Source organism: Lissotriton vulgaris, chromosome 9, assembly GCF_964263255.1.
Source record: "Lissotriton vulgaris chromosome 9, aLisVul1.2, whole genome shotgun sequence".
In the NCBI taxonomy this organism is placed as follows: domain Eukaryota; kingdom Metazoa; phylum Chordata; class Amphibia; order Caudata; family Salamandridae; genus Lissotriton; species Lissotriton vulgaris.
The window spans coordinates 67765408-67781167 of NC_141697.1; the positions used below are offsets into that span (position 1 = coordinate 67765408).

A 15760-nucleotide genomic window follows, 5' to 3' on the forward strand; every position below is an offset into this window, starting at 1 on the left:
AGACAGCTCAAAACAAAACGGTTGTTACTACCTTGAAAAACTCCAGAAAGAATGTGGAAAGATGTCTCAGTGGATTTCTTGGTAGGCTTACCTCAGTGCAAGAAGTATGACACAATTATGGTGGTAGTAGTACAGGATGTCCAAGATGGCCCATTTTGTTGCATATACGGGAGTTCCTACGGCATCCAAATCAGCCCAATTATTGATGGAGCATGTAGAGTGGTTAAATGGCCTTCCATGAATAATTACCTCCGATCAAGAAATGCAGTTCACGTCGCAGTTTTGGAAGGCATGGTGTTCTACTTTGGGCAATAAGTCCTGTTTGTCCACTAGTTTTCACCCTCAAGGCGATAGACAAACTGAAAGGGGCAATCAATGTATTAAGCAATACTTTTTATATTTTGTACAAGACAACCCTAAGGATTGGAGGGCAACCCTATGGCTTGTGGAGTTTGCATACAATGTGGTCCCACATTCATTAAGGGGGTGCTCACCATTTTCTGCTACTTGTCAGTATCATCCGCATTATTTACTATTGTTAATACCATACCAGCTAGATACAGTGCTTCATGTTGTTACATAAATTGTCTGTCACTACAAAAAAGACACATGCAGATGTAATTCCCACCAAAGAACAATATAAGAAATTTTCAGATCAAAAGAGACGGATGGGGCCTCAATATAAGAAAGGAGACAGGGTGTGGCTGTCTACTGAGAACCTAAGATTCAAGATGCAACATAAGTTCCCCAATAAATGTGTGGGACCCTTCATTGTTCGCAAACAAATCAATCCGTTCATTCATGGATTACGGTTCCCACCATCTATTAAGATATGCCCAGTGTTCCACATATCACTCCTCAAACCAGCCTCTGATAAAGCATGACCTCGTCCTGCTCCTACTTTCATTAATGGTACCTCAGAATATCAAGGGAAAGCGATCAGAGATATTTCAAATGCCAGGGGCATGCGTGGTATCTTGGGCTGGGTATGGGTATATTATTTTGCATATCTGTGAGACTGCAGTCTGAAATTATAATGATTCTATTTGAATGAGGTTGTTCTATGTTACGAATAGAATTGTGCATTCACAGATTTATTTCCAGGCACAATAATCACATCCTTAGGCGGCAAGTGTATGATGCTATGAGTGCATGTATATTCTGTGCTAGTAACAGATTAGGTACAGCCATATGTTGATTCTCATGCATTTATATTTGGCATGACACAGCGTGTTGCCTTGTGTATTTCAATTTTGTTACCACACAAGCTCTATTGCCTGCTCTTTGTTTGTCTTACAGGTCTCCCTCCCTGGCGTACCTTCCTTAATTTGCCTCCTCCCCACCCCATCTAGCCACTCTGATCCTCTGGTATCCATTTATCTGAGTCAGTGATGCTGAAATGTGGGCCCCCGGGTGGTACTGTTTCCGAGGATCTCTGAGAGCCTGAGACGCTCTTTCGGCCAGCCCACCTGTGTGGTGTTTGGGCTTGATAGAGAACAGGAAGTAAGGCAGGGGAGGGGGGTTTATGCATTTGGAAGGTATTTGTGATTGGAGGTACTGTGTGATTCCTCATGGTGAGAGAAAGACCCTGAGTGATGCTATTACCGGTAAATAAACGCAGCATTAACTGGCTTCTTCCAGTGGTAATGGTTCAAGTAGCCACCAAGAATTGATGCGCTCTCCCACCATTTCATGGGTCTGGGGCATGCAGCACCAGGGGTCTGACCTCCAGTGGCACTTGGACCCTCATAGAGCCTAATTTAAACCCTAAACAAATGATTTATTAGTGACACAGTGGCAGAAACACATTTATTTATTACTCATTTGGTTATGGAGAATAGAAATGTACACCTATTTAAAACCCAAAGGCAAGAATGCTGAAGAACAAAGAAAGGTGTGGAAACCAGACCCTGAACTGTTTTACAAGATGGCAGAATAAAAGTGAACCATGCGATTGGTCAGGATGGGTCACAAGACCATACAGTGCAACCAACCCTCCAATGCGTTGCTAGCTGACTCTGAAGCACTGGCCAATGAGGAACGTGATGGGGCGGGCTAATGACAGTGACCATGACAAAGAAGGTGAAAAAAGCAAGAAAGTCGAGAAATGATTCTGCTTATGCTCCTAAAGACGCCACAGGGCACGTGTGACTGTGAATTTCCAGGTCTTCTGTTTCGCATTTTCAAGTCTAACCAGGTTCAATGAGTTCCATTGGAGAAATATTCCCACGTTTTTATTTAAGCAGCTGCACTCCTCAGCATGTGCAACATTATCCTCAATAAAATTTGATTTTAACAGATTGGCACAATAAGTAACAATATGTGTTAGTCTCACATGTATCAGTTTTTTTTGTTAGGAATTGTTCAAATGATTGCCAAAAATGCAAATTAAAAGCAAAGGAATAAGAACTTCATGGGCTCAGGTTCTTTTTCTAGATATCCAAATATGGGTTTTGTATTAGGGTTTGCTATAAATACCCTTTACATATAACCCCAGCACATGCACTAAGCCTATTCCACATTACCCATCCGCACGGCTCATCATATCCTGACATTCAAAGGCAGGTGGGAGAAAGTAACAGAGAATAGCAACACATTTTTCAAAATCTGTGCATTAAGGTTTATTTACAGTATCTCCCCAGGTTTCCTTTGTATGCTAAATTCACCTCAAAGGGAAATATTGTCCTTATTTATTTAATGTGACAGCTTTAACACACTAAATAATAACCGTGTTTAGTATCACAGCTGGAAATTCCATCCGAGGGACTGGGTGACCATAGACCCCTTGGGGCACTTCCCTGAATAACAAAGGGCAACCAGAAGTTACCGCTATATTCACTTGGGACTCAGTCCACAGAGGAGAAGTGGTCCAGAATATTCCAGATAAGGGCTCTGAGGCCAGTGAGATACAGCAGTGTGTGAATGAAGACAACATTTGGGTAGGTAATGCATCAGTAAAAAGAACACAGGTCCTCACCACACCACCTCTCCTCCTATAAACTGCGCAAAAGTAGCCTGAATATAATGGTCAATTTTAGCCCTGAGAGCATTTTCCCCCACATTGTCATAGAACGAAGACAAACCACTGCGTAACCTTTCCAACGTCACACATTAACCATTAATGTTTTCAGCAAACACTGCCCCACTTCTACCCCAAAGTGATGGTACTCAGGTACTGCCCAGATTTGCATGGTGAAGAGGTGTCATCCACATGTGTGAAAGGAGGAGCGATCTGTGGCAGTCACTTCCCCAACACAAGAGGCCCTCCCCTTTCAAGAACCAGTGTCACTTTAAAAATAAGTACCTATTTTATTAGCAGTGCTTGTTGTAGAAGTAGTCTGCCTTACTCTTCTCAGTACTGACTTTGCAGACATTCTTAGATCCTCTTCCAAAAAGTTACCAACATTATTGCGGCCATTTTACTATAATTTTATTATGCTCAGCATGCAGGATTCTTTAGGTCACATGACTCCAGCCGCCATGTTGGATTCTTGTGATGTGACTGTGGCTCGCTGCACTGTTAATGATGGTAGACAAACATCCCCATCTATTTCTTTGCTCCACAGTGCAGGCGACAGAGTGTGATCCAGGGTGCTTGGCAATGTGTCTCCTTTAACGAGAAGGAGCGGGAATACAATACGGTACCACCAAGCTCCCCAGGAACAGAGGGTGAAGGCCCCAAGTCTTTAGGCTTTACTTCTCATTGTCCAAGGATGGGTCCCTTTGCTTCATGAGCTGGTTGAACCTCTCCCGGAAATGCTGGTCCCTGCTCAGCCTCTTCGTGGTTTGCTTCATATCTTCCACGGTGGTGGTATCGGTCGGCGAGGCGATGAAGGACTGGGAGTGCCGCACTGCAACACACAAGCACAGATAAGACATAGAGTACCTGCATGTCCACAAGGATCTTTTACAGGGTTTAGGGACAAAGCACAGTTTAATCCCATCATATCTATAGTAAGTTAAGTCAGGTAAAGGGGGGACCTAGTGTAAATGTACAACATCAATTTTGTGCTCTCGCAGGATTTTATTTCGTGTCTCCTTGCAGCTTCAGAGTGGATTATTTACATTTTTCTCCCCGCAGAGCAAAACAGCGTAGCTGGAATAGAACGTGTGATGTGTGCCTTTGGAAGCATGAGAGAGGAATCTACTTCTCTGTCTCAGAGTCAAAACACAGAGGGCTGACTAGTGTCCGTCTTGACCCTGAAAGAGACGGTATGGTCAGCTCTGGTTTTGAAATAGATGAAGGAAGGGGGATTTCTAGAAGTCTCTTTCAGTGTTAGTAAAAACTATTAAGGACAGGACGTTTTTGCACTCCTACAGCAGCTCACTCGTGAGATGGAGGCATCGTCACAAGAAAGTTTTGATGACCCATTGAGACTTCTAGATGACTGAAAGGGCTTCCCAGTCAAGCTGACCAGAAAGTTGTGCTGTCCTCAATAGGTGATGTATGAGCCATGAGTTTCATTGCTCTCTGATGTTTTCATGTTGTGTATATATGCTCTTCATATTCGAGTCTTTCATTTGACAGTGCTTGTTTCTTGCAATGGGCATCCATCATTATCTGCTTCCATTATTTTCTGAATATGTTTTGCTCCCTTATATTTGACTTGGGAATGTTAGACATCTTAAATGAATATTCTAAATCTCACTTCTTAATCCCAAACCTAACAAAAACTAAAGTGGTAGCTTTTTCATGTAAGAAACAAAGTGTAAAATACAGTTGGAAGCTTGATGGGGTAAAAATTGAAGAAGTGGATGATTATACCTACCTTGGCAGGATTTTTATAAAGAACTTACATAACTCAAAACAGATAAACAACTTAAAAAGAAAATCAGAAATACATGCCGGGGCACTTTGCAAATTATACTCTGCCACAGGAAACAGACACTTTGCTACTCTGATGAATGTGTATAGAGCAAAAATTCCACCGGTTCTATCTTATGCTACTGAACATATTCCAATGAAACAATGGTCGTACATGGACCTAAACGAAGGAAACATTTTGAAAAAAATCCTTAAGGTTTCTAAATCTATACCAGTTCAAGCACTCAGGCTCGAATTTTCTTTAACAAGTACTTACGCTACAGCCGTTGCCAACGTCATAAGATGGGCTTATTATATTCTGCATGCCAAGGAAGGGACATTGCACTCTTTGTTAAAGATCGAGACCTTTGAAACAAAAGCTACAAATTATATTTTTTATAGGAATATGCTAGCAGCATTTAAAATTGCTAATCTCAGTAAAGATAGCCTGCTTACCTGGTCTACCTCTCAGCTGAAGCTCTTTCTAAAAAATTTCACTCCAAGATTGAGCTTCGACCTTGATTGTGCTCATTGTAATAAGCTAATTTCATACAAACTCTACATTGAAACATTGGAATATAAGGTCGTTCAGCCATATGTTGGGTTTTCCCTCACCCATGGTGTAAGAAGGGCAATAACAATGTTGCGCCTAGGCATCCTACCACTGCAAACTTTTACTGCAAGATGGTCAGCGGATGAATCTCCGAAATGTAAACTCTGTCACGGAGGAGATCAGGACATTGAGCATATGTTATTCTTTTGTCCTCATCCACATATAGTTGCAGCACGCTCTAGATTTCTTGATCCTATATATACCAAATGTAGAATTGTAAAAGTAAAAGATCTGCTACGTGTTTGTAAACAACCACCCAAAGAATGGGTATGTTACAACTTTTTTAAATTTCTAAAATCATTTTTAATACTATATTAATAATTGTGATTTCATCTTTGTAATTGTGTTATATTTGTGGTCCTCAGTTGAGTACCAAAACAAATAAAAACTTATTTGATTTGATTTGATTTGACTTGGGAATGTTATGTTTTGCTCATTTTACTTGAAAATGTTCAATTACTATTTGACTTGTGAATGTTTGATTATTAATTATTATTTGAGTGTGTTTTACCATTATTATCCGCTTGTGTTTTATTTCACACATCTGAACTTGGGAGTTTTTTATTATTATTTGCTTGTGCACACACATATATATATAAATGTTGTTTTACCTGTTTCATTTGACATCTGGGAAAGTCTGTTAGAGAGTGTTGCATTAATAAAACCCACCGCTTCATTTTGAAACTGCTTTTGGTTTGCCTCATTTGGTTAGTGTGGAGTCTCCTTTTCAGGGTCTTTTTTCTTGTTTTACCAAGTGCCTCTTTTTGGGAGTGCTGAATTTCTTTTATTTGGGAGTGTAAAGCAAGACACCTAGTCATGCTCTGAATATGTAGTGAGGTGTCTCAGACAGGGAATGGCTGGGGCTGGGAAAACGTTTCGGTGCTATCAGAGGCCAGCAGAGAATTTGACATCTTGGAATCCTTGAAGTAGCATGCATTTACGTGGGACATTTGTTGGGTAAGTGTGCACATGTTAGTGTTCATTGTAAATGCCATATGGACATATACGCAATATGAAAAATACTGCAAAACAGGTAAACACTGCAGCTAAACACAGGAAGACCTCCATGCCAAGGAACAGGGGATGATTATAGAAACAGAGCCACAGTCACTGGTTATTAAAATTACAAGCTGGCATGAAGTGCTCGCGCTGCTGAGCTTTCTTCTAGTTGGTTCGGGACACTGCTAAACTAGTGTCAGCGAGATAACACCATACCTGATGGAATGTGTGGGATCACTGACATAATATCGAGGGACAGAATATCGACCATCAAAAATATCGTTGAAAAAATATCGACAGACCCGAGGGAGGAGGTTTAAAAGTGTTACGTGTCCTTCATCTCTGTTACTGTCCGGACGGCTGATTTTGATAGCAGTCAGCAGGGTGAGAGTGTTTAGCGGAGCGAATAAGAGGGAGAGGTAATTTTCTGTGACAATTCTGAGAGGCAATACTGGAAGGTTTAAAGTCAGATCGGGTAATTATCCCCCCCAAAAAAATGCCAAAAGTGTTGCCAGTGTTGCCAGATAATTAAATATTAAAGTAAGAGCACACCTGAATAGTCGAACTGTTGTACAAGCTGAATGTCATTTAGATTTAAATTTAAATGGTGGGAATGGAGATGCAGCTATAACAAATTCAAAAATCGGATTTTCATTGGTACTCTGTCCTCATTTGCCCAATTCAACTCCGTAATTAATAACATATTAACTGCTTTATGTGCTTTATGTGCTGATCCATTGGTAAAGGGCCAAATCCTTGAGCTCTCTCTATCTGGCCTTACGCATACCATCTTAGAAAGCTATTTGAGAAAATCTGACGGCAAATCCGGAATTAAGGGTGATAAAAACATATTGAGGAGGCACTCTCTATACAGCGAGAGACCCCTAGAAGGATCTCATCGGAAAATATCACCTATATTTCAAAAATCTTGGACAGTGGGTGCGGACAAGGGCATGGATAAAGACAAAGACAATGACAAAGGCAAAGATAGAACCTTTGAAATGGAGTATACAGATGGAACGCTCGGGGATGGAGAACAGCCCGTACAGAAGAGCAAAAAAATCAGGCATCTATTAAACAGCCCCTACCCGATAATATGGTTTTTAATAAGGGGCAAATCGAAGGGACAGAAGTTGGTGTTAGCTCCTCCCAAGAGGAAAAACCTCTGGATGATCAAAACCCGATAAATAAAGAAATTGAACAAGCTGAGGTCGAGGACATAACCAAAACTGTCAAGCATAAAGGTCCTGAAACAAGAGGAACTAGGGCAAAGGAGAGAATCACGACTAAGAATGAATCTCAAGAGAAAGAAAAAGAAAATGAGAAAGCAAAGACTAAAGACAAAAATTCCGAAAAAAAGATGGAAAAAGAAAAAATAAGGAGCAAGGAGAAGGAGAAAGAAAGAGAGAAAGTAAAAGAAAAAGGCAATGAAATGAAACTGAAGACAGACGACAAGAGTGAAGCAGCAGAAGATAAAGAGAAAGACGAAGAGAGTGCTAAGCTGGAGCTCCAAGCAAAGAAAGCACAAAGGCTACAGACGATAAAAAACCTAAAAGCAGCAGCTAAGAATACTGGTCTTGTCAGTACATCCCAGCCACGAATTTCGAATATTTTCTGCCCCCTGTCAAAAGAGTCCTTTACCGATTCAACAAAAAATAAAAAACTACTGGATCTACCACAGTCTCCACAGTCTCCAGGTCACACCTAAGACTCTAGAAAACCAGATGATCTAAATTTTCCTTCAAACGAAAACAATTCTAGAATGAACTGCAATTTCATCACAAGAGAAGGAAATGTACCTGAAGATCTAAACACGGGGAGTGAAGTGACAAGACTACCTCCGGAAGTCAACAAAAAAATAACTAATCAAGGAGACCTGTTTGATCAAAAAAAGTCCAATCAGAAAGCAGAACCTTCAGAATCTGCTTATAACATACAACACACAAATTTATCAATCTCTGACGAAGATTCGGAATCTGAAATAAATCAAACTGGTATATCTATCTCGAGCAACTCCAGTGACTCAAGTGAATTAAATAACTCAAGTGAATCAAGTCTCGATATACAAAGAGAGAGAATACCTCTAGAAATAACCAGCTTCAGTGAGTCAAGATTATCTGCGGAGAAGAGTTCCCTGGGGAAAAAAAAAATGGGAGTGGAAAAAGACGGATAAAACATAAAAGGAGTGATAAAAATGTGTTTTATGAAGAAACTACAGATCCTGGTAACAATACCGACTATGACAAAATCAGATCCAATCCCAGTCAAAAAAACCCAATGAATAAATCATCGACTGAAGCAAAAGAACCCTCGCTGAGCGAGGTGCTCATATCTATAAAAAATTTCCATGAGGATGTTAAAAAAGACAGTCTAAAAAATCGCAAAGCCATTGAAAAGTTACAAGGGGCTGTGAAAAAAGTTGCTAATATTTTCTCGGAAATGTCGGATAGAATGGTCATGGTAGAAACCCGTACTGAGAACCTTGAAACCGATGTTATGAAACTTCAAAAAAACGAAAAAGAACAAGATGGAATAATAAAGGATCTAATGGCTAAGGTAGAAGATCATGAAAATAGATCTAGAAGGAACAATTTAAGGTTTCTTGGAATTCCTGAGAAATTTGAGGGAGACGATGCCAGAGGGGCAATGATAAACATCCTGAAAGAAGCATTTCCAGAACTGGAAGCCTGGGATATGGCAAGGGAGATTCAGCGGGCTCATCGCTTCCCCATGACCCTCTCAAAATATCCTAAAAAGCCAAATCAATATCCTGGAGCAATGTTGGTCTGCTTTGGAAACTTTGTCCTTCGCGAAGCAATTTATGATCTTGCAAGACCAACAACACAAAGGGAACATAAGGGATTTAAATTCTTTGCGAGACCGGACTTTGCTCACTCTACCGTAGAGCGCAGATGGAAAATGCGCCAACTATTTGATCCATTTGAAAAACTCGGTGCAAAAGTATTCTTGCAAAATCCATCACGCCTGAAAATGATTTACAAGGGCTCAACACGAACATTTAATAGTGAAATACAAGCGGAGAGTTACCTACACGAATTCAGGATATGTTAGAGGATAAGATAAACCAAATCAATTATTCCACCTCTTATTTATGCATAAAGTTTAAAGTATGATTGAAGATTTTGTCTATCGGTTGAATAAGACAAGCCTATCTAATTGTTAAAAGTGATATGTTAGTTGGAATAATTAGGCCTTAGTTTATTTGAGTTATGATAAATATATAATATACATTCACAAATCAGCCCAGCCCGCTGGGCTAGCTTACACTGATGTCACACCCCTGGTCACAACGAGACCAGGTAACCTTCAAAGCTGGTGGAGGGTGGGGGGTGGTTAAGAGGGCGGGTGGTCGGGCACATCAGGTAGTTTATCGAAAAATTTTACAAGGAACTAAAAGAATATCGTTAATATATAGACACAAATACCAGGATTGATAGATGGGTCCATTAAAAATACTATCAGTAAATATATGTGGTTTAAATGACATCAAGAAGAGGCAAATGGTAGCAGTTGGTTTACAGAATATTGGCGCCAATATCGTATGTTTACAAGAAACCCATATTGAAGGGTCACAACTACAAATATTAAATTCATTTGGATACAATTTGATTGGTGCAACTACACAGGGTATGAGGGCAAGAGGGGTAGCACTTTTGGCCAGAGGTAGAGGGTTCAAGTTTAATAAAACTAAATCCGATAAACTGGGAAGATGGGTGATCTCAGAACTTCATACAGGGCAATCCTCTTCATTAACCATCTGCACAATTTATGGATGTAATAACGATGACCCCCTGGTAATCAATAATGTCTCTAATGAACTTACCAACTGGCCACTTCCACTTATAATCTGTGGAGACTTTAATATAAATCTTTCACATGATTGGTCCACAAAAGACAATTGGCATTACCATGGTCGAAAATCAAAAGTCTTTAAAGCAATCAAGGAATTGTGTATTACCCATGGGCTAATTGATGCTTGGCAGACTTTAAATAGTAATCTTGATGATCCTGGGTATACATATTATTCAAATCCACATCATACACATGCTAGACTCGATTATTTTTTGACATCTAGTTCAATTGAAACTCACTCAAAAATAGAAAAATTACCCCGAATCATGTCGGATCATAATCCCTTAATACTAACAACTGAGATAACATCTTTGATACAGACGCCACGGACTTGGACCTTTGAGAGGTCTTTGCTCCTTGAGAGTGAATACTGTAAACATATGAGATGTTGGATTTCAAGCTTTTTGTTGGTTAATAACGGCAGTACAACGGTTAACTTTGTCTGGGACGCTTTAAAAGCAGGTATTAGGGGTGAAACTATACAATATTCGCTATGGAGCAACAAATGTGCAAGAGAACTACTAAGATCCTCACAAGAAACTCTAATGAGGTTAGAGGAAGAGCTTATAAGAGTAACAAGAAACTCTTCTATTATAGAAGAGATTAGTAATGCACGAACTCAGGTTGCAATAGCTAAGGCATCAATTACAAATATATACACCAATAAAGCTATTAAAAAAGCTACTGCTCATTGCGAAAAAATATATGAGATTAATGAATCGGTTGGCCAGCAATTAGCAATTCGGATGAGACAGCAGACTACACAAAATTTAATACGGGAAATTCAAGACCCAATAATTGGTAGAGTAACTGACTCAGAGAAGATCCGAGAAGCATTTTGGCAATTTTACAGTGCTCTTTATACAGAAGAGGGAGAAGTAGATCAAGCAAAAATCGCTGAATATCTAGATATAGATACCTGTGATAAACTTAACACCGAAGACCAGCTAATTTTGGAAAAGACCCCTGATATCGAGGAAATCAGAAAAACCGTGAAAGATCTTTCTCGTGGGAAGGCAACTGGAGTAGATGCCATTCCACTTGAATTTTACATAACATTTTTGGATCAACTTCAAGGAATCTTGTTGAGCCTATGCTTACATTTATTTGGAGGAGGGCAACCTCCCAAATCATGGTCTATGGCTAAAATTGTGATATTCCCTAAGAAAAACAAACCTCCCGATCAGATGGGCTCTTATCGGCCCATCACCTTAATAAATGTAGACTCTAAAATTTACTCCAAACTACTCGCCAATCGTATCTCGTCATTAATTCATAAAGTTACATCCAAAGTTCAGCACGGTTTTATCCCTGGGAGAGATACTACCGACCATACACGAAGAGTAATTAGTTTGTTTGACTACACCCAGGTGGCAGGAGACCCGATGGCACTTATTTTACTTGATGCCGAGAAAGCCTTTGATCGGGTCTCCTGGCCTTTCTTGTGGCAGGCAATGACCAGGGTTGGCTTCAAACATATATTTATACAGGCAATACAAAAACTTTATATTAATCCAGAGGCGATGGTGATAGTTAATGGCGAGAATTCTAAAGTATTAAAAATCTCGAGAGGAACACGGCAGGGATGCCCCTGCTCCCCGCTGTTGTTCGCTCTCTATATTGATCCCTTCATTAGGAGACTACAAAATATTACTACTATAACTCCCATTCGGACAAATAAATACTCAACAAAAATTCTTGCCTACGCAGACGATATTGCTATTGTCACTGCTAACCCAAACTTGGCTATGCCAATTATCGAACAGGAAGCACTAATATTTGGCATTATTTCAGGATACGCTTTGAATCGAGGGAGAACTCAAATAATTATTAACAACAAATGTGCTATGATATATTCACGTATAACAAATTCAGCCACTTACCTAGGGGTCACAATAACTTCTGAACTAGAGAATCTAGTCGATCTCAATCTCAAACCTGTCTCAAATATAATACAAAAAGACCTTCGCCGAATCAATAATCTACATCTTTCTTTGATAGGACGGACAAATGCCTTAAAAATGGTCTACTTTCCAAAACTCTTGTATTTATTTAGAGCGATCAATCTGGAAATCTCAGATCAATGGTTTAAAATAATGGAACGTATCTTTACGGATTTTATTTGGGCATATACGCAGCCCCGCCGGGCTTATAAACTTCTCACACTTCCTAAAGAAATAGGAGGGCTAAGTCTTCCAAACCTTAGGTTATATTATTGGACAACAGTCTTGCTATATAATCAAGAGCTTTTTCTTCTTGATGGAACAGGGATATCTCGGGATAAAGATGCACCGACTATTCATAAAATAATACTAGATGATAGAAGTATTGGCTATCTTTGGAGATATCTCTTTGATAACTATCACAAAAAAATAAAACTAAAAACACTCTTAGCCGTGTTTAAAGTTTGGAAATCTGTGAGGAAAATAATCGGTCTGGGACAGTTATCTGTCTATACTCCTATACAAAATAATCCTCTCTTACCAGACATATTCAAAGACTCTTATATTGATAGATGGATCACAGCTGGAATTACTAATATAGGTTGCTTCTTCTCTGCAGAAGGGATATATTCTTTTGAATTTTTGAAAGACAATTATCATCTCGAATGGAGAGATTTTTTTAAATATCTCCAAATTAGAGATTTTCTATTACGACGAATGAAGAGAGAAGACACCATGCCTAAAAACATTATAGCTGAAACTCTTAGCCATTATCAGGAAAAAATACGGATTGGGGTTTTTTACCAATTATTACTTACATATTTACCTGATGATAGACAGAAGATTATTCAGAAATGGCAAAAGAAATTTATAATTTCAGCTGATGAATTTGAGTATGTAAATGAGCTTTCACAAACTGTACTCATGTCAACTAAATTACAAACACAATTTTATAAAATATGGTTTTTCATGTATTATACTCCAGACAGAATCGCCAAATGGGGTAATGGGAGAGGAACATGTTGCTTTCGTTGTAACTTACAAGATGCGGATGTTATACATATATTTTCATCTTGTCCTGCTTTAACTTCTCTCAAATCAAAAATTGAACATTTCCTTTCATTAATCCTAAAAACGGTGGTTAAGTTATCTGATCAAACAACTCTATTAGGCGTAGTAAATTGTACTAATCTGAATGCTGGTCACGAACTGATTTTTATCTCGATGGCCGTTTTAAGAATCTGTATAGCATCGGCTTGGCTAGATCCTATCGCCCCCTCATATCAACAGTGGTTCTCTAGACTGTTAGCAATTTTTAATTTAGAAATGGCAATATATAAAACTAAAGGTAGGAAACGTAGAATAAAAGGTTTAAAAATTTGGTCTCCTTTAATAGAATGGTCTAAACTTTAGACATTCATTTAACAATAATATTGTCAAAAATATCTGGTTGTAATGTATACCCATCTATCTTAATGTTTATTTGTACCTTGATGATTTATCTGTTAATTTAAATATTCAATTTTATGTATTAATATTATATATAAGCTCTTGAATTTCTTTTTGTTCCACATTTAATCTGCCCGATTAGAGGGGGGGGGGGGGGGGTTGGGCGTTCTCTTATGTGTTGTATTGTCTTTTTGTTGTATAAAATCCAATAAAAAGAGTTAAAAAAAAAAGAAAAAATATCGACAGACAGAATATCGAGTTTCTATCTACAAACAGGTAAGTACAAAAATATTGAGTTAAAAATATTGTTTACTAAAATATAGTTTATAAAAATATCGACTTTATTAAAAACAATGTTAAATTAAATTAATATTAAAAATTAAGTACTAAAATATACTTAAAAAAATCTTAAATTAACTTATAATAATTAAATAAATAATGAAAGTTATAAAAAAAATGTTTAATTCATATTTGTTAAAACATATATATACATATAGTAACAAAATAGAATTAAATAATATCCAATATTATTAACGTACAATAGCGGAAGTGTAAAAATTACTATTCCCACTCCAAAGAGTGCAAACGTAGGGAAAGCGTTGGATAGCGTAGGGGTTAAAATTAATATTCCCACTCCAGTGGGTGCAACAGTAGGGAAAGCGTTGGATAGCGTAGAGGTAAAATTTACTATTCCCACTCCAGTGGGTGCAACAGTAGGGAAAGCGTTGGATAGCGTAGGGTTAAAAATTACTATTCCCACTCCAGTGAGTGCAACAGTAGGGAAAGCGTTGGATAGCGTAGGGGTAAAAATTACTATTCCCACTCCAGTGGGTGCAACAGTAGGGAAAGCGTTGGATAGCGTAAGGGTAAAAATGAGTATTCCCACTCCAAAGAGTGCAACAGTAGAGAAAGCGTTGGATAGCGTAGGGTTTAAATTACTATTCCCACTCCAGTGGGTGCAACAGTAGGGAAAGCGTTGGATAGCGTAGAGGTAACATTTACTATTCCCACTCCAGTGGGTGCAACAGTAGGGAAAGCATTGGATAGCGTAGGGGTCAAAATTACTATTCCCACTCCAAAGAGAGCAACAGTAGGGAAAGCTTTGGATAGCGTAAGGGTTAAAATTACTATTCCCACTCCAGAGAATACAACATTAGGGAAAGTAAATACTTCATATATTATTTAAAAAATTACAAATCAATATCTATAAAAAATTATTTAAAACTAATTACCAATTTATTATAATAGAATAATAATGTATTAAAATTACTAATTAACAATAATTATTACAATTAGTTACCTATTAATACAAATTAATTACAAATTAACAATTAATTATTCAATAATTTAACATTAATTAACAATTAATTAGAATTAAATACAATTAAATAAATGTAATTATTTAATTAATTATAAATTAATTACTTCCCACTCTATTCCCCTATAAACCCACAACCCGCTACAGAAAATAAATTATTAAAATTAACATAATTAGCAATTAATCAATTAAATTAAATTAATTGGCAATTATATTCTTATTAATTACCCATAACAACTTAAATAATAATTAATTCTAAATAAATACCAATAAATAATTGTATATATTTAATTAATTATAATTAAATTACTTCTCACCCAATTCCCCTATAAACCCACAACCCGCTACAGGAAATAAATTAGTAAAATGTACATAATTACCAATGAATCAATTAATTAAAATGAATTACCAATTAAAATGTAATTAACAAATATAAATTTATTAACAATTAATTAAAAATTAATACCAATAAATAAATGTACATATTTAATTAATTATATTTAAATTACTTCCCAACCTATTCCCCTATAAACCCACAACCCGCTACAGAATTAAATTACGTAAAAATTATAAAAACAAAATTCATTAATTAAAATTAATTATAACATAAATACACACTTTTCACACATATTATAACATAAAAGAACACTATAAAAAATTAGATATTAATAAAAAAACGATATTTGTAACAATCTATATTATATACTTCGATATTTTAACTATCTATATTTTTAACAGTCGATATTACATCACTTACCTTA

At 37.5% G+C, this 15760-nt stretch overlaps 1 protein-coding gene across 1 annotated transcript in view; it reads right to left on the reverse strand.

Annotated features, from left to right (window-relative positions):
* Positions 1-1781: 1781 nt before the first annotated feature.
* Positions 1782-15760, reverse strand: part of PLEKHD1 (pleckstrin homology and coiled-coil domain containing D1) — a 245475-nt gene continuing 231496 nt past the window's right edge. The window contains exon 13 of the mRNA XM_086936571.1: positions 1782-3851. Within this exon, the coding sequence (XP_086792697.1) occupies positions 3694-3851 (158 nt within the window). The 3' untranslated portion in view covers positions 1782-3693. The remainder of the gene's footprint in view (positions 3852-15760) is intronic.